We start from the raw sequence: 23,215 nt of genomic DNA, 5'->3' as shown, positions 1-23,215 counted from the left end.
AGCAAATGCTAAGGTTCAAGCCCAATTCTCTTTGGATGGGTGAAGATGGCTCTAGAATCTCCAGTATCGGGAATGAGCACATCATAGTGCCTCTCAGCTCTTGTCCCCTACTGCCACCACCACTACCACCACCTCCAGGTCCCTGGAATCTATCTTACCTGCTCCCAGTCGCAATACTCATTTCTGCCTGTAGGGCCATCACTATCTCCCTCTTTTAGAACACCGAAAAAAAAAAAAAAACTCCAGTCTTTTGACTGAGTGTCTGAAGTCAGCCCTCAATTCTTCTTCTGGGGTCAGGGGCAATTTATCATGTTGGTGGAGTTTCCTGCAAGGGATGTATGGGAACAAGCACAAGGGCATATCTGTCCTCTAGAACCAAGAAAATACTGCGAGGTGAGGTAGGGGAGCAGGTGGAGGGTTCCAGGCTGGGTAAGAAGGGCTGGCACCGAGGGCTGTGTCCCTACCAGAGCAGCACAGGCTGTCAGAGCTGGCAGAGATATTTATTTTACAAAAAGGCCCAGAGAGGGGCAGTGAGTAGTCCAAGATTATACAGGAAGTCAGGGAAGAACTGGGACTAGGACCTAGAGGGGCCCTGTCCCTCTGGGACACACACACATAGACCCTTCTAAGGAAAAGAGACCAGGGATGGATAGGGAGAAACAAAGGTGGACCCAGGGATGCAAGGAAGAGAACTGGAGGGGGATAGGAAGAGCGCCCCACCCACTCAGAGCCAGCCCCACTCCACCCACCACAGGAGCTGAAGAAGCTTTGGCAGCATGAGGGAACCTGTATGTTCTGGTGACTGAGGCTGTGGAGACGCTGGAGGAAGCCACCCTGGAGGAGGCAGGCAAGGCCGGAGCGGACATTCCATCTCCCCCTTACTGCTGTGGGGTTCACAGCTGGGAATTTCCAAATGCTTCCTCTGCCCCACCGCTGTGCTCACACACACTTGCCCATCTCCTCCCCTCCCACAGCCCTGGACTTTCCCCTGCATCCCTGCCCACCATTAGGGCAACCTGACCTCTCTCCTCCATACCTGCCTCTCATTCAGTTCCCCTAATAGCACCTTCATCTTTTACAATTCCCCTCTTCTCTTTCTTTTTTTTTTAAGATTTTATTTATTTATTCATAGAGATGCAGAGAGAGAGAGAGAGAGGCAGAGACAAAGGCAGAGGGAGAAACAGGCTCCACACTGAGACCCTGACGTGGGACTCGATCCAGGGTCTCCAGGATCACGCCCCGGGCTGCAGGGGGCTGCAGGCAAGGGCTAAACCGCTGCGCCACCGGGGCTGCCCCCCTCTTCTCTTTGAGGACATTTCTGTCTATTGTCTCAATTTGACTCCTGTGAGGCGGGTTAGATTGCATTGGAAAGGTCCAATGGCTCATCCAGGTTCCGGGGAGTCTCAGCTGAGCTTTCCCTCCCGGGTCCCCGTGGGGCTCTCCTGCTCCTCTATCGCTGCCACTCATGGTGACGGGGTGTGTCCCTTTGCCCCCTGCAGGATCCTCAGTGCCCACTGGAAACTACTGTAAGGAGCAGAACCTGCCCTGATCATCTTCCCCTTGGGGAGGGGTATCTGAGGGAGGGTACAGGACACCACGGCCCAGAACGGGGCCTCTACGCCAGGGGATGGGGGACCCGCTGAATAAAGTCGTGTCGCGGCGGGTGAAGCGGGGTAGGATCCTGGTCACCACTGTCCTGAACCCAAAGCTCAATCGGGCCTGAGCCGGGAGCGCACGGAGTTTCAGGAGCTGCGGGCTGCGGTGGAGCGGAAGGAAGCGCCTGGCGCTGAGCCGCCTGACCCGGGAAGCGCAGCCGCCCAGCTGGGCCGGGGATGCCGCGGGAGCTCGGGGACGCGGCGGGGCGGGCCGGGCCGGGCCGAGCTGGCTCCCTCGGGGGCCGGGGATGGGGTGACAGAGGAGATCCGGGGCGGGGGTGGAGATGCTCTGGTAGAGGGCGGGGCTGATGTGACTGGCGGGTCTCCTGGCTTAGACCCAATGGTACCGAGCCAGACCTGCGACATAACGTATGGTCTCAGTGCAAAATGAAAACTACAGGAGTTCTTAAAACTTTTAAGAATTATTTTTCCAAGTGGAAACAGCAGAGCATTAAACCAAGCATGGAGTCCTGTGTGCCTTCGCAGGTTGCACGCCCTCTGGCACCAAACTACAAGCAGAGTGAATTAGGGTCCAAACTCTGTCGTCTCTTTCTGCAGGGAAAAGGCAGCAAGCCCACCTAGCCTCTACACACACACCACACACACACACACACACACACACACACACAGGAGCATGTTCTCTCTCCCTCTCCTGGTGGGCAAGAGATTGTAATATGGCTGCATCTCTCACACCATCTCCTCTCCTTTACCCTCTTCAGAGCTGAGCAAGGAGCACCAGCAGCTGCTGGCTGTGTCCATGCAGAAAGAGTTCCTTCCTGACCCAGTCGGTGAGGGGCCTGGGGGTCACAGGACAGGTGTGGGGAATGACAACTAGGGTAAAATGGAGTTTGAGCACTAGAAGGGGTGCAAAAGCTCATGCAGCTCCACCCCCTCAGATGACTTTTCTGGCCCAGAGAGAGGAAGGTACTTCTCCAGAGCCACACTGCAGGCTCCAACAGAGCTCTATAGAATTCAGATTTCCAGACACTTAACCTGTGCCCATTTCTGCTCAACTCTGACACTAATGAGCAGAGGGGTGGTGGCAGGTGCTGAAATTTTAAATTTTGCTGCAGAATACCCCTGAAGCTGGCAGTTCCCCAAATGCAAATATCTCATGATATTTATTCTCTGTTGTGCAGATGGAGACCTCCTTGGACTAGAATTTCATCGAGGGGGAGGTAGGCCTCTTCTGTCTTCACTTCAAGCTGCTCAGGGACTTTCAGGTCGGAGCTAAAAGTGACACAGGCCCTGGCAGGCCTCTGCAGCCTTGCCATACCAGGGGATGGACCCCTCTATACCAGGGAGCACAATGCCCTGTCACCACCCTGCCCTCTATGCCACCCATCCATCCTTCAGGTGCTGGCCAAGAACACCTGGCTTTCCCTGACCAGGACTAGGGAAAGCAGAATGGGCCTTTGCATAGACCCAGGGTTGCCAATGAAACGGGGAGGCACTTGGGTTCCAAGTTCTCTTGGAGGCAAACTTTCAAGCGTCCATCTGGGGCCCAGCATCATGTTTTTTTTAAAAGATTTATTTATTTGACAGAGAGAGAGAGCATACAAGCAGGGGGAGCAGCAGAGGGAGAGGGAGAAGCAAGCTCCCCACGGAGCAAGGAGCTCCAATGCAGGGCTCAATCCCAGGTCCCTGAGCTTATGACCTGAGTGGAAGGCAGATAACTTAACCAACTGAGCCACCCAGGCACCTGGGACCTGGAATCTTTTATAAGGATCTAGGGGCTCTGTCCCATCAGGAGGGGCCTATCAATCACAGCTGAGGAGGAAAGCTTCTCTTTCATCAACCATGAAGTGGACAGGGGCGCCTGGGTGGCTCAGTGGTTAAGCGTCTGCCTTCAGCTCAGGGCATGGTCCCGTGGTCCCAGGATCAAATCCCACATTGGGCTCCCTGCATGGAGCCTGCTTCTCCGTCTGCCTATGTCTCTGCCTCTCTCTCTGTGTCTCTCATGAATAAATAAATAAAATCCTTAAACAAACAAACAAACCATGAAGTGGACAGAGCTCCAACACCCATTATAGCTGCATCTTCACAGGCTCAGGAAGAGCTAGGGTTCTGAGGGGGATCAACTGACAGAGGAGGCATCCCTGGATGCACGGGTCAAGAGATTGGCAGTGGAGGGCTGTGGGCAGCGGGGACTGACACCTTGAAGTTTGACACACTTCTTTAGTTCTTCAGCACAAACTGCAAGTTGAACAAGTATCACAAGACCTTGAACTGTGTCTACTCAGCCAGGACTTTGGAGTTGTCTTGGGCTCCAAAGCTAACCTGGGAATTTGGGAACAGACCCCAAGGTATTTTAGGGATAAGAAAGGATTCCAGAAGTTTAACTTTGCTCAGAAAGAAGAATGTATAGAACTATAGTTCACAGTCTGCAACCTGCACTCCAAAACTTCCAACCTCTCATAGGAAATATAAAATGCAAAAAAAAAAAAAAGAAAGAAAAAAAAAAAAAAGGAAATATAAAATGCAAGGCCCCTGGGGCAGGCTCTTCCTGCCCCTCTACCAGACAGTCACGCCTCCATTCCAGCCTGTCTTCCTCCATAGCCAGCTCACCTCTTTTTGCTCAGAGAAGATCTGGCATTATGTCTGTGCTAGCTGCTTCCCATTCTTGCCAGGATCAGTACCTTCCACCCTCTGAACTCCACTGCCTAGACCCTCTCTGTCCTCTTTGGCCACTTCCTAGGGAGAAAATAAAAAATAATAAAGGCTCCCTGCATGGAGCCTGCTTCTCCCTCTGCCTGTGTCTCTGCCTGTGTCTCTGCTTCTCTGTGTGTGTGTCTCTCATTAATAAATAAATAAAATCTTTAAAAAAAAAGGGGGGGGGGCAGCCCGGGTGGCTCAGCGGTTTAGTGCTGCCTTCAGCCCAGGGTGTGATCCTGGAGACCCGGAACCGAGTCCCATGTCAGGTTCCCTGCATGGGGCCTGCTTCTCCCTCTGCCTGTGTCTCTGCCTCTCTCTCTATCTCTCATGAATAAATAAATAAAATATTTTTTAAAAAAATAATAATAATAAAAGGAAAAATGGGTAAGGAAATAACAGCCCATCCCAATGTCTGCGTCTGCAGTGCACTCTATGGGGCAGAGAGATATTCAGGTTCCCAGAGAACAGGTGGCTTCTTCCCCTAGGTCAGCTCCCTTCCCTGAGCCCCATTTTCCAGCAACTACACAGGAATCCCTAGCTTGGTGCCCACATTAGAGGTGATCATGGCCATTACCTCCCCTGAGTGACCACCAGAGGGAGATAGAGAGCAGAGCCTGCCACCTACAACACCAAGCACCACCCAGCCTCCTGTTTTCAGTAAGTCACTTTTAATTGACCTAACAGCTCTTACGAATTAGTCTAAATTAATTCTCTTGCAGCACAATTTAAATTATATCCCAGATTCCCCTGATGATAAACCCAGACTCTGAGGAGAAGGAGCCTCTGGACTCTAAAGGGATTCTGCAGGGACGCCTGGGGGGCTCAGTGGTTGAGCACCTGCCTTCAGCTTAGGGCATGATTCCAGGGTCCAGGGATGGAGTCCCGCATCAGGCTCCCTGCTAGGAGCCTGCTTCTCCCTCTACCTGTGTCTCTGTCTCTCTCTCTCTCTCTCTCTCTCTCATGAATAAATAAATAAAATCTTTTAAAAAGGGCGGGGGGAGGATTCTGCAGCCTATCCGTAAGACTACAAGGAAGGGGGCTGGAGAAGTAAAAAAAAGGACAGGGTATCCTGGATAGGTGGGAGGAACAGCACTGGGATAAGCCCAACAAAAGCAAAAGATCTTCAACTTGCCTGGCGCCAAGCCCTTACTTCTTCTTTGCCTTATAACCTCAGAGCCGCCTTCTCAGAACACCATTAGGCAGTTTGGAGAATGGTGCGATGGGACAGAGGTGGGATGGGGGGTGGCATAAGGAGAACGAGGACAGGCCTGGTTGGGTCCAGAGCAAATGAAGGAGGGCGAGAGATATGAAAGGAGCAAGACATCCAGGTCAGAGGAAAGAAAGCTGGTGACATGGACTCTTGAGATTCTCAGAGAGAGCAGATACACATGTGACTTCTAAAAATCACTGTTCTCCAGATCTTTGGAGGATGACTTGGACAGGAAACTTCAACCTGCAGCCAGTGGAAAGAAGGTAGACACCAGTGGGAAACTCCCAAAAGTCTTACAGGGGCAATGGTGGGCCAGTGAGAGGGTGGGGAGTGGGGCCACCTTCTCCAGAGGTGATTAAAGATGAGAGACTGCACAGCCCAGGACTGTGCTGATTACAGTGGCATCACATCAACACACTGATTAAGAGATACAGAAGGGAAGAGATAGGAAACTGGTAGAGATGGAATGAATATAGCACATACACCTATTTCTGCATATGTGCGCCCATGTGACAGGATCAAATGACTAATGACAGCCTTCCTACACATCCAAGCCCTTGGTGGGAGCCATTGAAGGAGGAATGCTAGATAGCCACACAAGAAGGGGCTAGGGTATAGGAAGGAAGGTAAGCCCAAAGATAGAGGGCAGGGACCAGAGACCCAGAGGTTTTATTTTATGACACAGAGAAGAGAGATTTGGGAGCATCTGTCATATTGAATGACACTTTGGGGACAGAGGTATAATTCGGGTTTTAGGGAGTTTTGCCAAGCGTGGTGTGGTCTGCTCTTGGTATTCACCACCAGCCCCTCAAGAAAACTTCCAGTAGGGGGGATGCCTGGGTGGTTCAGTGGTTGAGCATCTGCCTTTGGCTCAGGGTGTGATCCTGGGGTCCTTGGATCAAGTCCTACCACATCAGGCTCCCTGCATGGAGCCTGCTTCTCCCTCTGCCCTCTGTCTGTGTCTGTCTGTCTGTCTGTCTGTCTCTCTCTCTCTCTGTCTCTCATGAATAAAAATAAAAATAAAAATAACCTTCCAGTAAAGACCTAACTTCTCTTTATCTCATGACTTTCTCTTTTTTTTTAGAAAGAGAGAGAGAGAGAAAGAATGAGAGCTCAATGGGGGAAAGGGGAGGGGAGGGGAGGGGGAGAGAGAAGGGGAGAATCCTAGGCAGGCCCTCCGCCCACCTCAAAGCCCAATGCCAGGCTCGATCTCACCACCATAAGATCACGAACCCAGCTTAAATCGAGAGTCAGACCCTTAACCAACAGAGCTACCCAGATGCCCCTTTTCATGGTTTTCAAGGCAGCTTTTCCTTTTTAATGAGTGGAACCGAGGAGAGCCCCAAAGTTAGAACATGAATCCAGGTTCAGTTGTATTCAGGTTATATATACATACAGACATAGACACATATCCAACACTATAGGAGTCTTGCTTGGAAATATCTTGATTTGTCATCTAGAAACCCAACCATGTGTGTAAAGTGCCCTTTAAAATTCTTATGTGGGGGCAGCCTGGGTGGCTCAGCAGTTTAGCGCTGCCTTCAGCCCAGGGCCTGATCCTGGAGACCCGGGATCGAGTCCCACGTCAGGCTCACTGCATGGAGTCTGCTTCTGTCTCTGCCTCTCTCTCCCTCTCTCTCTCTCTCTCTCTCTCTCTCTCTGTGTCAAATAAATAAATAAAATATTTTTAGGGGTAGCCCCGGTGGCGCAGCGGTTTAGCGCCGCCTGCAGCCCAGGGCGTGATCCTGGAGACCCTGGATCAAGTCCCATGTCAGGCTCTGTGCATGGAGCCTGCTTCTCCCTCTGCCTGTGTCTCTGCCTCTCTCTCTCTCTGTCTCTATGAATAAATAAATAAAATATTTAAATAAATAAATAAATAAAATATTTTTAAAAATAAAATAAAATTCCTATCAGGCATGAACTTTAGAACAACTCCCAAGACAGATGCCCCTTAGCCTTGCCACTAATTCTGCTCTGCCTCTGCCTATGTTTGTGCTAGTATGTGTGGGTACAACACTCCAAGAGGAGCCTACACAATGAACACAAAACAACAGAAAACCACTTGGTCTCTCTCCATCTCTGCCTACACAGACAGAGGTGGCTAGCAGTGCCATTGATATGTATATGTAGCTAAAACAAAGGGAGGGAGAGAGTGATAGACAACAGACCTGCAGAGAGATGGAGGACAACTTTTCAGGCTCTCTGCTTTCTGCTGGAATCTGTAGACACACAAGATTTCTTATCCCCTTATCACATCCACAAGGTCTCATCATGAATCCTAGATACTTCCTGATGACCATGATGATGACAGAACAGAGATGTCTTTCCTCATCACACGTGCACTAATGTGCACGCGCACACACACCCAACTCCCACTGCCTCTCTGTTGCCCCTCTTCCAAAGGTGCCCTCTTTCCTCTCCTCTCAGCCCATCAAATCAACTTTCAGTAGCCACCTTTCTGTGGTCTGGCTCCCTCCACCCACACTGGCACCTGCTTGGCAGCTCCCCACCCCCTCAGCCCTCAGGAGGCCAGGGCCCAGGGCCTGGGGCAGGGCACGTGGAACAGGTTGATGCTGTTCTCCTGGAAGTAGAGCAGGAGAGGGGTGGGGTCACTAGGGCAGGCGGGGTCCCTGGAAGCCTACATCCTTGACTCCAGAGAGGCATAAAGCTATAGCCCGTCCTGGTGAGGACCAGTAGCTCTCTTCACCTGCAGAGTCCTGGGCTCTTGTCCCAGGTGCAGCTGCTGGACAAGACCTAGAACTGCTCTCTGGTAAGCACTTGATGACATCAGGGGAGGTGGGGAGTGTTCTGGGGATGAACAAGAACATGGGTGGGAAGAGGAGAGCCTAGAAGTCCCTTAGAGCCCGGGAAGGGGGGATGTAGGTATCTTCATAGGCTTTGGAGAGAGATGTGAGAAGTGGTCCTGTGAGCACCTCTCTGGTAGGGAAGAGACAGAAGTCTTCTGGTGCCTTCCCAGGGGCATCTGGCCAACCCCTGGAGGTTGTCCTGTCCCATCCTGGCCCACCTAGGAATGAGGGGTGAAAAAGACACATTGGAACCTATGCGGTTGGCAGGTGGCCCCGTGCACCTATGTGTGTGCCTCCTGCTTCTCTGACTCTGTGAGGTGCCCACGGGGGTGGTGAGGCAGTTCTGGGCTAGCTGGTTGTGTCCTCTTCCACCCACGGCTGTGCCAGCTGGCCACCCACCCAAAGCACCTAGACTTGAACCTCAAAGACAGGGACCTGAGACTATGAAGTTTCAGGCTCTTGCAGAACCCACATCTCCAGGACCCTCTTGCCCCAATATACGTCTCCCAGGGCCACATTCATTCATTCATTTCTTCATTCATTCTTTCCACAACATTTGAAAGGCTCCAGGCCTGCACCAGGCACTGTGCTTGGTGCTGACACTACAGAGATGACTAAGACTCATTTCCTGCCCTCTGGGAGGCCACAGTCGAGTAGGCGAGAGTCAGGTGAACAGATCGTAACAACGTGAGGTTGCAGGTGTTTCTGAAGGGCACATATAAAGTGCTTTGGGGACACAGGATAGAGTGACTAGCTGCCTGTAGGGGAGCGAGAAGAGAGTCATGAAAAAGGTGACCCAAATTGAATCTTAAAGGATGAATGGGGATTCATTGGGAGGGAGTGTAGTACAAGCAGGGGGAGCAAAGGCAAAGATTGAAATGCCTGGGTATATGGATGGCACCTGGAAGGAAGTGGGTCTACTCACAGCCAGGAGCAGGAGGTGGCACAAGGGAAGCACAGGGTACAGGGAAGTGACCCCCACCCAAAGAAAGGGCAACTGGGCCAGGTGAACCGCATCCGCCCCCTCAGGCCCTCGGCACCAGTGGTGGCTGCCCCCCTCCTTGGAACCCTAGGACTCAGACATCAGAGTTCTCTGGGGAAGACAAGGTGGGCATAGTTGTATGAGAGGAGCTTTACTTCCATCACTAATGAGATGTTCCAGCCAGGCTCCAACTCCATGAGGAACATGAACGAGGGATAAGCAAAGAGCCCTTGACAGAAGCCCTTGGCTTCTTTAACCAGCCATGTGACTTCCGGGCAGGTAGTCTCAGCTCTCAGGGCTGTTTCCTCATCATAAATGGAGGAACTCCTTTGGTTCCTTTCAATTCCAACACTCCTAGAGTCTAGGCTTCTTTAAAGGCACCCTCTCCCCCAGAGCCAGGTGATCTCTCTCTCTGCAGGGGCCTTACCATCTCCTGGTCTCTCAGCTTGTCACCTCCTATCTTCCCCCACCTCCACAGAGAAAATGACCATATTTGAAAATGTCACCCGGGCCTTGGCCAGACAACTAAACCCTCGAGGGGACCTGACACCCCTTGACAGCCTCATAGACTTCAAGCGCTTCCATCCCTTCTGCCTGGTGCTGAGGAAGAGGAAGAGCACTCTCTTCTGGGGTGCCCGCTATGTCCGCACTGACTACACCCTCCTGGATGTGCTTGAACCTGGCAGCTCACCCTCAGGTCAGTTTGAGTATGGTGTTGGGTACTGAACGATGGGGGCTAGGGGTTGGCTTACCAGGAGAAGCCTGAAACTCCCTCTGCCCAGATGTGGTTTGGTGTCATGTAGCCCAACGTTCTCCCAGGAGGCAGAGGAAGAGGGATGCCTCTCAGCCTAGGCCCTTTCATCTTCTCTCTCCTGCAGATCCAACAGACTCTGGGAACTTTAGCTTTAAGAACATGCTGGATGCCCGAGTGGAGGGAGAGGTGGATGTGCCAAAGACAGTCAAGGTGACGGGGACTGCAGGGCTGTCCAGGAGCAGTACCCTGGAGGTCCAGACACTCAGTGTGGCTCCTAAAGCTCTGGAGACCTTGCACCATGAGAGGTGAGAGGGCCAGGGCTGGGGGGCTACCGGGATGGGGTGGGTGGTGCATGGAAAGGGTGCTTGGGTCCCGAGTTAAAAGGCCCTCACACTGACCTTCACTCCTGTGGTGACCACTGACTATGGGGCCAGCACAAGGGAGCTCTTAAAGATGACCATTCTGGCCCATATGTGCATCTGGGCCATCCCCTAACCACTCCTCTCATCCTTCCACCACCCCCCTGCTCGCTCTCTCTCTCACACACACACACACACACACACACACACACACACGAGGATGAGCATATTGACATTAACTTGCTGTGTGACCTTGGAAAAGTCACTTCTCCTCTCAGGACCTCAGTTTTCTTTCCTAAAAAATGATGGGGTTCCAAGAAAATCTCTAGAGTTCCTTCCTAAACTATGACTCTATAAAAGGGAAAGGGTCTTTTCTGCTCCCTACTGAAGTTTCTGCTCCCCTAAATCAAGCCATCTGCCCGGTCCTGTCCATACACCAGGTAGCTCTCAAGAATGCTATTCTAGAAGCACAAGGGGTGTGGCAGATGCCATGTTGATGCTGAGTGCCTCAGATGTTTGGCTTGCCAGGGGAACTGATTCCTAATTAGTTAAGTAGTGGTTGAAAGAAGGGAGGCAGGAAGTAAGAGCTGGGATCTTGGCAAGTCACCCGGTAAACATTTATATATCCTCAACAAAGTGTAAAACACCCCACTAGGTGCCCAGGTACTGAAACATCTTTGTCCAAGAACCTTGCAATCTAGGAGTTGTGAAAAAAGATATGTAACTATATAATCCAAGGCAAGGAGTACCATAGGAAGACTTTGCCTGAGTTTTGTGGCAGGCCAGAGAGAGACTTCTGGCTGGGGAAATGAAGAAGGACTTCACGGAGGAGGCAGCTCATGATCTAGACCTTGAAAGATGAGTAGAAATTGAACGTGCAGGTTTAGAGAAGGACATTACAAAGGCAAATGGGTGTGAAACCTCAAAACCTCTAGGGAACATGAACATCTGGTTGTGCAGGAGCAGACAACGCAGGAGTGGAGCAAGTGGGAGGTGGACGGAAGGCCCAGGTGCCTGGTCAAGGATGTGAAACTATTCTGTAGGCTTCAGGGGGACCCTGATGATGCCTTGATGTGTGTCATGATTAATCTGGCCAGACGATGAAGTATGGCAGCTAGAGGATGAGAGACTGGGGTTTGAAGCAGGCAGACAGGCAAGACACTGTTGCACTGTCCATCGGAGATAAAAATGAGGATGTGAACTGGGAAGAGCAGTCAGAATAAAGAAGGAGAAGCTGTCAGGGCTGGGGGACCTCTGGGTTACAGAATAGACTGGACTTGGGAATCCCTGGATGGCTCAGCGGTTTGGCGCCTGTCTTTGGCCCAGGGCGTGATCCTGGAGTCTCGGGATCGAGTTCCACATCAGGCTTCCTGCATGGAGCCTGCTCCTCCTCTGTCTGTGTCTCTGCCTCTCTGTCTCTTGTGAATAAATAAATAAAATCTTAAAAAAAAAAAAAAAAGAATAGACTGGACTTGGCAGCTGATCGCAGGCCAGATTGGTCAGAGATTACACTGATGGAGATCCAATGTACAGTGTGATGACTACAGTCAATAATTCTATACCGTACACTGAAATTTGCTAAAAGAGTAGATTTTAGGGACGCCTGGGTGGCTCAGTGGTTGAGCATCTGCCTTTGGCTCAGGGCATGATCCTGGAGTCCTGGGATCGAGTCCCACATCAGGCTTCCTGCATGGAGCCTGCTCCTCCCTCTGCCTATGTCTCTGCCTCTCTCTGTGTGTGTTTCCCATGAATAAATAAAATCTTTAAAAAAAAAAAAAAAAAAAAAAGAAGTAAAATCTTAAAAAAAAAAAAAGAGTAGATTTTAGGTGCTCTCACCACACATGCACAAAATGGTAATTATGTGAGGAGCTAGATATGTTAACTAGTGTAACTATAGTAATCATTTCTATATGGATAGCTTAGATCAAAACATGCTGTGGGGCACCTGGCTGGCTCAGTTGGAAGAGCATGTGACTCTTGATCTTGGGGTTGTAAGTTCAAGCCCCATGTTGGGTACAGAGATTACTAAAAAATAAATAACTAAATAAACTTTAAAAAGTGTTATACACCTTAAGTATACACAGCTTTTATTAAAATAAATCATTAAATATATGAGAATGTTAAAAAGATTATGCTGAGATTTGCCCCAAGTGATGACATTAACAGAAACAAGACAGACTTTAGAAGCGTTTTTGGAAAGAAAGACTCTGGATGCCTTTTGGACATTTTGAGTTCGGGGGTGCAGTGAGACATTAGCTGAGTGACCACAGTTAACAACACTGCATTGCATATGTTGTACATCTAAAACTAATATGATGTTATATGTCAATTATATCTTTTTTTTTTAATTTTTTTTTTTAATTTATGATAGGCACATAGTGAGAGAGAGAGAGGCAGAGACATAGGCAGAGGGAGAAGCAGGCTCCATGCACCGGGAGCCCGATGTGGGATTCGATCTCGGGTCTCCAGGATCGCGCCCTGGGCCAAAGGCAGACGCTAAACCGCTGCGCCACCCAGGGATCCCTATTTTATTTTTTAAGATTTTATTCATTTATTTATTTAGAGATAGAGCGTGTTAGTAGGTGGAGGGGCAGAGGGAGAGAGAGAGGGAGAATCCCAAGCAGAACTCCACCTCCCTGCTGAGCCTGGAACCCAACGTGGGGTCGGATCCCACAACCCCAAGATCACGACCTAAGGCAAAACCAAGAGCCAGATGCTCAACAGACTGAGCCATCCAGGTGCCCCAATTATATCTCATTTTATATTCTTTAAATGTTATTTATTTATTTGACAGAGAGAGCACAAGCAGGGGGAGCAGCAGGCCGAGGGATAAGGAGAAGCAGGCTCCCCACAGAGCAGTGAGACAGATGAGGGGCTTGATTCCAGGGTCCTGGAATCATGACCTGAGCCTAAGGCAGATGCTAAACCAATTGAGCCACCCAGGTGCCCCTATATCTCATTTTAAAAGAAACATTTTAAGGTAGTTGGAAATGAGGGCCCAGAGGTCAGGAGAGAAGCCAAGGTGAAGTTCCCTATGGGGTGGTCGGCCATATAAATATTGGAAAACTATAGGAGTGGGGATCAGGGAGGGGATGTTCAAAGAAATCCAGACAGCAGAGAACTGAGAACAGAATCTTAGAGAACATAAAATTTTAAGGAACCAAAGAAACTAGCACAGGAGATGCAGACAGAATGGATGTGAATTAGAAGCCTGAAGGTAGGAGCAGAAGCAGAGTGGCACAGTGGGACTGGAAGCCAAGAGAAGACCAAGTCTCAGGGAGGCTTTGGCTAGCAGAGTCAGTGTTGTGCAGAGTTAGGGAAAGTCTTTGAATTTGGTGGGTGCAAGGTCCTTGGGATTTCAGTTGAGGAGTGGAAATAGAAGCCAAATTATACAGAATTTAGGAGTGGACAAGGAGAAAGTAAAGACAGTGTGTAGGGGCTCATCTTTTGAGATACTTAGCAATGAAGAGAAGGAAAGAAACAGAATGGTAATTTGAGGGAGAGGCAAGATCAAAGGACTTGTTTCGGTATGCAAGCAAGTGGGGAGGAGGAACTGGTGTTAATCTCACGAGGGGAGAGGGGAGGGGACACCTGGGTGGCTCAGTTAAACCACTGCCTTGGGCTCAGGTCATGATCCCAGAGTCCTGGAATCAGGCTCCATTGGGCTCCATCAGGGTCCACTGGGTTCCCTACCAGGAGCAGTGCCAGATGATTTCCTAGTTTTCCTCTCAGGCTCTCTGGAGAGAGGTGTCATTATCCTCATTTTATAGATGAGGCTCCCCGGACTCAGAGTAGCTGCCCTTCTACAGTGGGAGAGCTGGGGTTCAGCCTCCATCTCTGACTCAGAGTCCTCACCCTTCCCCTAAGGCGACCCGGCTAGCTCCCGGGAATGACTGAAGAGAAGCAAGTGGCACCTTACTGTTTCTCCTGCCACAGGAAGCTGTCGGCTGAGCACCCATTCCTGAAGGAGATGAGAAACCGAGGGGAAAACCTGTATGTGGTGATGGAGGTGGTGGAGACCGTGCAGGAGGTCACCCTGGAGCGAGCCAGCAAGGCGGAGGGCTGCTTCTCCCTCCCGTTCTTCGCTCCTTTGGGGCTACAGGTTTGGTTCACACACACATTTAGCCTCTCCTCAAAGGCCGCATTAACACATTGACTTTGCCTGATCAGTGCCAACCTAGGATCCTGGAAAGGACACACTCCTTTCTGCTTTTCAAGATCCAGGCCCAATTGGGCCAAACACAGATCCTCAATCTGGTCCAGGGTGCTCTGTGTGAGCAGATCCCCATGTCAGGTGCCACAGGGAGCTATCAGGAAAGGGAAAACCTCATAGTCATGGATTATTCCTCATGGTGCTCCCAGTATACCAGAGAGATGTCCTTGCTCTCAGAAAGTTCTCGGTCTCGTGGAGGAGACATGCAGGTGAAAGCCCCAAGAACACAGCTTCGGAAAACTTGATGTAAATAAGCAATGCTCTACATACCTAAATCTAGTTTGTATAAATATTCAAGGGGTGAGTTGGAACTGAGAGGAGGGTTAGTCATGGAAGGCTTCCTGGAGGAGATGGGCATGGATGAGATGGCAAAGAGGAAGAAGGAACAGAGCTTGTGGAAACTCTCAGGTGGGATGGAGATGCACAGGCAGGTGATGAAGCAGGTCTGCCCAGTTCCTTCCTGTGTCTGAACCAGGAAGAGAGATACAAATCGTTAGAGGGATGATGCAGAAGGGCTCTGAAGTGCATGCCAAGTTCAGACTGGGTAGAAAGGCGTTCAAGGACACAAATGAAGGGTTTTCAACTTCTCATCTCCCCAGAGGCACTCAGGCCTTCCCCTCCCCAACCCCATGTCTCAATCTCTGCAGGTTCCTAAATCCTCATTGTCTGATCCTAGGGATCCATAGACCACAAGGAGGCCGTAACCATCCCCAAGGGCTGCATCCTGGCCTTTCGAGTGAGACAACTCATGGTCAAAGGCAAAGAAGAGTGGGGTGAGCAGACACTGGCATGTTCTCCTCCCAAGATGAGCATTACCAACATTAGTACTAAGGTGTCCTGGTCCCCTCTTGTGGCAAGCCAGGGAATGAGTGCAGGAACATACTGTACATGGCCCGACTGCCAGGCGCAGAAGTGCAGGAGTGGCTCTGGAGAGGGAGGGAAGGAACACCCTGGGTTCTGAGCACCTCCTGGGTGCTAGCTGGGGGCAGGAGGCAGAGAGATGAGCAAGCACAGCCTTGCTCTCAGGAAGTCTGTGGCCAGTGGAGGAAACAAACACAGATACCAGCACCAGGATGCAAGGCAGAAAATAGTGTGGTCATAGGAAAGGATTTACAGAGCAACAGAGGTAGAGCAGGGGATTGGCTGAGGCATCTGGGGACAGAGACCTAATCCTTAGCAGAGTCCATGGACTTGGGAAGAAAGAAGGAAAGATGGGCAGCTGTTAAGTGTCCTCCTGCTCTCCCCTCTCTTGCCCTTACAGATATTCCACATATCTGCAATGATAGCATGCAAACCTTCCCTCCCGAAGGTAAGTGACATTGCCTACCCTATCTTTTGCCCAGCCCTGACATTATCTGCTAATATCCTGCACCCTCTAATAGCATATATCATAATCCCTCAAGAAGACCCTCATTTTCTTTTACAAGTCCCTTTATAAAGATATCTATCATCAATATCTATCCTCTTTAGGAAAGACAGAAGCACATAAATACTGCCCTAGAGAGACAGAGAAAGATAAAGAGACCGGAGGGCACCATCAGAAGCAGAAATAAGACTCAGAGATATTGTGTGTTCCCAAATGGGGGGGGGGGGAGCTAACATAATCTCCGTGTGTTTTTATAATGATCACTGATAAAGCTGCCTTGACATCCGCTCTAGATAAAAAGGTACAAATAGGTTTTATGCTGACATATGTGCATTGTTTCTGTCTTCAGAAAAGCCAGAGGAGAAATTCACCTGTAAGTGTTTCCTCTCGTTTCTTTCTTTTTTTTAAAGATGTATTTATTTTAGAGAGAGCACAAGTGAGAGGGGCAGGGAGGGGGAGAGAGAATCTCAACCATTCTCTGAGTTGAGCGCAGAGCCCAACACAGAACTCCATCCTGTGACCCTGAGATCGTGATTAAAACCAAGAGTTGACTTAACCGCCTGAGCCACCCAGGCACACCTTGACGTAGAATTTTAAAACTCCACAATCTTTTTCTTCTCTTCTCAGAAAGACTGACAGGGAACATGGCAGAGCAGATCTCAGCAAACAACTGTCCCAAAACATGGCAGAAATTCCAATAGCTTAGGGAAAAGTGGTGGATGGGGGATCTCTTTGGACAAGGTACCCAGGTCGTCTCTGATGCCTCAGACCTCTGTCCTCGAGGGCCTCCTTAGCTATAACCTGTCCCACGCACATCTGTTGCTCTGCTGCCCAGGTTCCAGGAAGGATGAGTCACTGACTCACAGTGATGCCAACTCAATCAATCCAGGATCCCTATTTCACATCACATTAGCTTCTCTCCCACCCCATTTCTGCCTCCCATCAATGGAGCAAGTATAGCCTTAATATGGCTGAGATATCCCAGGAGACAAGATATATTTCCTAACCCCCATTAATGTTTCATCCCCTGGTATGGATACTGTTTTGGAGTACATTCTTGTCTTTTCTTTTCTCCCCTCAGTCATCCTGGCATCTGATGCTGGTAAGGAATTTTTTTAATTTCTCCCAAGACTTTGGCATGAAGGCAGTGGGGTGGAAGGAATGAAAGACAAGTGCTGAGTCCCAGCACTTGAGTCTCAGTGGCGATTGGAGCCGCTCCCAGGAAGTTACTCTCCTGGACATATTCTTCGGATGCCAGGCCACTAGAGGGTCAGGCCAAGATTCAATTTACCCCTGATCCACACACATCCCCAGATAAAGACTCACCCATCCTAGCCTTCACTCAGTCACCAAAGTCGTTCTTTGTCGAATAGCTCATAAGAAGGGGAAATAGACTTTCCTTCTCAACTTTATGTGGAGTCTTAGAGGAAGGGAAGTCAACTGTCTACTGACACTTGATAGAGCTTTGGAGCCTAGGGAGAATCAATGCTCGCTTAGATAATAATATGGGTCCTGGTCCACCTCCTTGCCCCAGATCATCCCCAACAACACCTCAAGTCAGGGCTCGTGGAAACTTCATAATCATGTTCCCTGGTCAAGAAGAGAGGCCAGGCTCAGCCGGGGAGCAGAGCACAGGGCCCTAAGGGGGCTGGGTGGGAAGGCTGCCAAATGGAGGGCACTTTGTCTACCATATTTATTATCTCAATAGGGGAGGAACATGAAAACTTCAAAACCCTAAAAGAAGAAGTTCAAAGAGAGATCCAAGAAGTGGAGAAGCTGAGCAGGGTAGGGCAAAGATCCCTGCTCACCTCCCTCAGTAAACTTCTTGGGAAGAAAAAGGAGCTACAAGACTTGGAGCTCACGGTGAGTTCCCAGAGGAAGATTGCCAGTGGGAGCGTGTGTGGGTGTTGTAACTCACAGGGGATCTGATGTGACAGAAGGTGGTCAGTGGGCCTGGAGAATTGATAGTGGATGTCTTCCTAGAGGCTGGCCAAGTACCCCCAGCCTGCCTGGCTGCCACTGCTCCCCTCGTGCCCCTGGAAAAGAGCAAACAGTGCAGATTCCCTGAAAGCATGTGCTCCTTGCCGACAGACAGAGGGTAGGCAGCAAGGCCAGCGGGGCCCTTTCTTGGAAAGGGGATGGGAAGGAACCTTTCCTTCCCAGAGCTCAAGGCTCAAGGACCAAGGAATCTAGGAGTCTGGTACTTTTCAGGACTTGATACCTTGAAATAAGAAACAGGGACATGAGGGGCACCTGGGTGGCTCAGTGACTGAGCATCTGCCTTTGGCTCAGGCAATGATCCCGGGATCCTGGGATAGAGTGCTACATCAGGCTCCCCCCGGGGAGCCTGCTTCTCCCTCTGCCTATGTCTCTGCCTTCCTCTGTGCCTTTCATGAATAAATTAAATCTTTAAAAAAGAAAGAAAGAGAGAGAGAAAGAAAAAGAAAGAAAGAAAGAAAGAAAGAAAGAAAGAAAGAAAGAAAGAAGAAAGAAAGAAAGAAAGAAAGAAAGAAAGAAAGAAAGAAAGAAAGAAAGAAAGAAAGAAAGAAAAGAAAGGACGTGAGAGATGGTTAACACATCTCAAGGGACTGTGACGTGCCAAACACTGTGCTGGGCCTCTTACCTGTGTTATCTTAAATAGTCACCCACCTTTTCCCACAGCTTGAAGGGGCTCTAGACAAAGGACATGAAGTGACCCTGGAGGCACTCCCAAAAGATGTCTTGGTATCAAAGGAGGCTATGGGTGGCATCCTCTATTTCCTTGGAGCCCTAACAGGTAAATAGAGAATAAGGTCTTCATTTATATACCTTTTCGGTGATAGGAATGAATCCCTAGGTGAATTCTCAGATATATGAATGAATGATGAATGAATGAATGAATGAATGAATGAATAAATGCCAAGCAAATTATACCACAAAGTAGTTTACATCTACATTTAAAGAAATTGGTTATAGGGCTGCCTGGCTGGCTCAGCTGGTAGAGCATGTGACTCTTGATCTTGGGGGTCATGAGTTAGAGCCCCATGTTGGGAATAAAGATTGCCTTAATAAATAAAATAAATAAATAAAATAAAATAAAATAAAATAAATTTAAAAATTATTTACCTTTCTAAGGATTCATCTGGGCACCTTGGATCATCTGAGAAAGTGGCCTAGTCTTGCTAATAGAAGTTGGGAAGTAAGCTTAGTTTTACCAGCTACATATTTAAAATTTCTACATATAGCTAAACTCATATCTCTTTTATAGAAATTTGTTAGCTTTAATTTCAGAGAGTAACACCTTCTATCTTACCCTGAATTCTCTTCTTCCTTCTGCATGAAACATTGCCCCACTTAGAAAAACTCTTGGGTCCTTTAGGAGTAAGCTGCAATGTTTGTCCCCTTAAAAAACGTCAAATGTCAAGACCAAAGTAGACTCTTCAGCTATCACTCCCTTAAAACCCTATATTGTCCCTGCACATGGCTTTGTCTTCTCCACTAGCCTGCAAGTTCTCTGAGTGAAGAGGTATGATTTCTTGCCTGATACCCCCAGCAAAGGTGCCTTGCATAGAGCAGCATTCAACCTTGAATAAATGTGTGGATTAATTAATGCTGAAATTCTGAAGTGTACCACTCTGGAGTCTGGAGTCCCCTTTGTACCAGCACCACACATTTATTTCTCTGATTTTTTTTTTCCTCCAGAGCTAAGTGAAGCCCAACAGAAGCTACTGATAAAATCGATGGAGAAAAAGATCCTATCCGTGCAGCTAAAGCTGGTGAGAAAAAAGAACAGGTGCTGGGGAGAGTTTGGGAGGGAGTCAGCTAGAACCAATGGAAAGAGAGACTTAACCTAATGAAAGACTGTCCTGATGGGCCTCTGTCATAGGGCAGGGGCTCATGCCCACTGCTCACTTTTCTCCATGCTCTCCCTTGTTTGCTATTTCGCAACCAGAAGAGTGAATTTCTGGGCAGTTATCTGGGTTTTTCAGCTTGAGAAGACAGAAAACCCTGGCTTAGCTTATCCACAGCCCAGTGATGTGAGAAAATTTCTTCATGTCTCTGAATCTGTCTCAATTCATTCCTCTGTAAATAAGGCTAAAAAGAAAAGTGCTGCCCACCGTACAGGATTGTTAAAAGGCTCACAAGGAGTTGTAATGCAAGGAAGGGAGTTATAATAAGAGAAAGGTAGCCCTCTCCATGGTTTTTATGAGTTAAGAGAAAGGAAGACAGGTTTCCAGTTCTTTCTTTTCATGCTATTTTGGTTCCTTGCAGGTGGAGAGCACAATGGAACACAGTTTCCTACAGGATAAAGAGGGTGTTTTCCCCCTGCAGCCTGACCTGCTCTCCTCCCTTGGGGAAGAGGAACTGACCCTCACAGAGGCCCTAGTGGGGCTGAGTGGCCTCGAAGTGCAGAGATCGGGCCCCCAGTACATGTGGGACCCAGACACCCTCCCTAGACTCTGTGCCCTTTACGCTGGCCTCTCCCTCCTGCAGCTGCTGACCAAGGCCTCCTAATTTGCCTTTTTCCACCTGCTTCCTGCCTCCTAATGCCTTCCCTACCTCACTGTGCCATGTCCTTAATACCCAAGGGTATGTTAGAGCCATCAGGCCGAAGATGATGGAAACCCTAATCACCCAAGATAAGCAATTTCTACCTATCCAGCTCTACCTCTCCCCCTATCCCTTCAGCTCCGCAACCCATCTACTAATGCTTAAATCCTTTAAAAGTAGAAAATTTCAAAATTTTAAAACTATGAACCATTTCAGCAAAACCACAAATAATTAATTTCTTGTTCCAATTCCTCCTACTTATGCTTTTACAAATCAAGTTTTACTGGAATTAATGGAAAATATTATTTCACTTTGGATGAAATGTCTTTTGGTGTTTTTCTTAACTTCTGCCAAGAAAAAAATAGACATTATCATACTACATATAGATCATGTGTATATAAATACTATTATACTGTTCACGGTCCAGCTGGAAAATGCCGAGAGAACTACAAGGGTATAGAATTTAGAATCTAGATTCTAAAGTGAGAAGATCATAAAAGCAGCTTATCTTCAAAGAGGAGGGTTTAGGGTGCTCTTGACTCGAGTTGAGGGACTGGGACAGACTTATTTATGGTACAAACCCAAAACAAGAGTAAGACAACTTTCAAGTATATCAAAAAGAAATGCAGATAAGTGGGATGCCTAGGTGGCTCAGCGGTTGAGTGCCTGCCTTTGGCCCAGGGCATGATCCTGGAGCCCTGGGATCCAGTCCCACATCAGGCTCCTTGCATGGATACTGCTTCTCCTCTGCCTGTGTCTCTGCCTCTCTCTGTGTGTGTGTCTCTCATGAACAAATAAATAAAATCTTAAAAAAAAGAAAAAAAAAAAAAAAAAAGAGGGGCAGCCCTGGTGGCTCAGCGGTTTAGCGCCACCTTCAGCCTGGGTTGTGATCCTGGAGACCCAGGATCGAGTCCCACATCAGGCTCCCTATGGGGAGCCTGCTTCTCCCTCTGCCTGTGTCTCTGTCTCTCTCTTTCATGCTCTGTGTCTCTCATGAATAAATAAATATTTTAAAAAAAGAAAAGAAATGCAGATAAGTTAAAAAAAATAGTACCCAAGAATAAGACTGACCCATAACTTTTAAAAAGAAATTGTGATAGTATCTTATTTCACCTTTCCCTTCTCTGCCCTCATTTCAGGGTGGTTGTGGGAGGAAGTAATGTGGGCTTGCCATATGGACCTGCAAATATGAATATTGCAATCTTATAAAACCAGTGGGTTCATACCATCCTCCTCTGCCTAAAGCTGGGTTTTAACATCTTTCACTAATTTCTTTCAAAGTAGTTTTATGAGAAGAATAATTTCTCCAAGGTTTTTGGCCTCAGGACTCAGACTCTCCCCATTCTTAGCCACCCCCTCCCCCGGCTAGTTCCCTCACTCAACAAGAATTCATGATCAACTGCCAAAAGCTTTGTGTTAAGCCATCCTCCCCCATTCTGGGGCATCTTCCAATGCCTCACTACATTGCTCAAAGACATCCTGAGTAATTATCTGCTGACTTGGTTGTTTTTCTCTTGTGATGTATACTTAATAAAGAGGTGAGCTAACACCTTAACTATCCAGAAGGGTAACTTCGTAAGGATGAACAACAAAGCTCATCTGTTTTCTGTTTTCTTCCTTTACCCTTCTCGCCCACCTTCAGTTAGATTGGCGTTATGAAGAAGAGGCTTTAACGAGTTGATTCCAGCAATGATTCAAAAGTCCTGTTATCCATCCCACAGCCCAAGGGGGAAGAGAGACAGGGAAGAATTGGTCAAGACACGTTCCCTAAAACTGGAGAAAACATTTTTCCCTTCAGCAAGCAGTTGTTTAGTGCAAGGAGCTATTTGCTGCAATAGAATGACAAAGGGGAGACAAGGAACACCCTCTCTATATATGAATATAAAGAATATGATCAAAACATATTCTCTGTCCTTTATACCCTTATAGCAGAGCTAGATTGTCTTGTAGGGTCTGACCTGGTTTGAAATGTAGGACTTCTGGGACGCCTGGGTGGCTCAGCGGTTGGGCATCTGCCTTTGGCTCAGGGCGTGATCCCGCGGCCCCGGAATCCAGTCCCGCATTGGGCTCCCTACATGGAGCCTGCTTCTCCTTCTGCCTGTGTCTTTGCCTCTCTCTGTGTGTCTCTCATGAATAAATAAATAAAATCTTAAAAAAAAAAAAAAAAACACCTTAGGACTTCAGCTACAGGAGAGAGAAAAGTTTAAAGATAGGGAGTTTTTATTTTGTGTCTCAAGAGTTTGGAACCTCCATCTTCCTCCTGCAGAATCACTGGAGAATTCCTTTGAAAAATAAGTGGACAGAGTTTCTGGTCCAATTTCCTTCCCCTGGGGATTCTTAGATTCTCTTTAGGTGCACTATTACTCTGCTCCCCATTGCACTACGGTGTGTTTGGATGCAAACAGGCGCCCCTAAGCCTCTGCCAATAGGAACTTCCACCTGCTTTCCTCACAATACAGGGCAGAGCAGGGGGGCCTCCAGCAGGCTACATTCTGAAGCTGTTTTTAACAACTCCGCGCCCCGAACGTGCTAGCCTGGGCCGTACAAAGAGCGGACCCGTATATTTTATACTGGACTGATTGTCCACAGGCGACTCCCCCCCCCCCCCCCATCCGCACTCCCAGGCTGCAGGGATTTTATGCCTGATTCACAGCATTTGCAAAAATCTGACAAGGAAGTCTGAA

General features: G+C 48.6%; 1 protein-coding gene and 1 long non-coding RNA gene across 2 annotated transcripts; one reads left to right on the top strand and one right to left on the bottom strand.

The window, feature by feature from the left end:
* The first annotated feature begins 8,131 nt into the window (after positions 1-8,131).
* GSDMA (gasdermin A) lies at positions 8,132-20,853 on the top strand. Its single transcript, XM_038547406.1, has 12 exons — positions 8,132-8,290; positions 9,788-10,006; positions 10,188-10,368; positions 14,359-14,524; positions 15,312-15,408; positions 15,897-15,944; positions 16,351-16,374; positions 17,083-17,103; positions 17,710-17,864; positions 18,663-18,777; positions 19,683-19,756; positions 20,253-20,853. Exons 2-12 carry the CDS (start codon positions 9,793-9,795, stop codon positions 20,493-20,495), a joined length of 1,338 nt encoding a protein of 445 aa, XP_038403334.1. The 5' UTR covers positions 8,132-8,290; positions 9,788-9,792; the 3' UTR covers positions 20,496-20,853.
* On the bottom strand, positions 17,906-22,634 carry LOC111097357. The gene is made up of 3 exons (XR_005364397.1): positions 22,490-22,634; positions 18,651-18,770; positions 17,906-18,037 (listed from the first exon to the last, which is right to left on the bottom strand). It is a non-coding gene; the product is annotated as an uncharacterized LOC111097357 (long non-coding RNA).
* Between the last annotated feature and the right edge of the window lie 581 nt (positions 22,635-23,215).

This window comes from Canis lupus, chromosome 9 (genome assembly GCF_011100685.1).
Source record: "Canis lupus familiaris isolate Mischka breed German Shepherd chromosome 9, alternate assembly UU_Cfam_GSD_1.0, whole genome shotgun sequence".
Classification (NCBI taxonomy): Eukaryota; Metazoa; Chordata; class Mammalia; order Carnivora; family Canidae; genus Canis; species Canis lupus.
The sequence above is the reverse complement of the archived record's forward strand: the minus strand, read 5'-3'. Positions and strand labels throughout refer to the sequence as shown.

Bases quoted from the DNA above. Each gene is read 5' to 3' on its own strand.
- GSDMA (XM_038547406.1), top strand. From the start codon at position 9,793: ATGACCATATTTGAAAATGTCACCCGGGCCTTGGCCAGACAACTAAAC. The intron at 17,104-17,709 runs GTAAGGAATTTT...TTATCTCAATAG, and splicing joins CATCCTGGCATCTGATGCTG to GGGAGGAACATGAAAACTTC. The intron at 17,865-18,662 runs GTGAGTTCCCAG...CTTTTCCCACAG, and splicing joins TACAAGACTTGGAGCTCACG to CTTGAAGGGGCTCTAGACAA.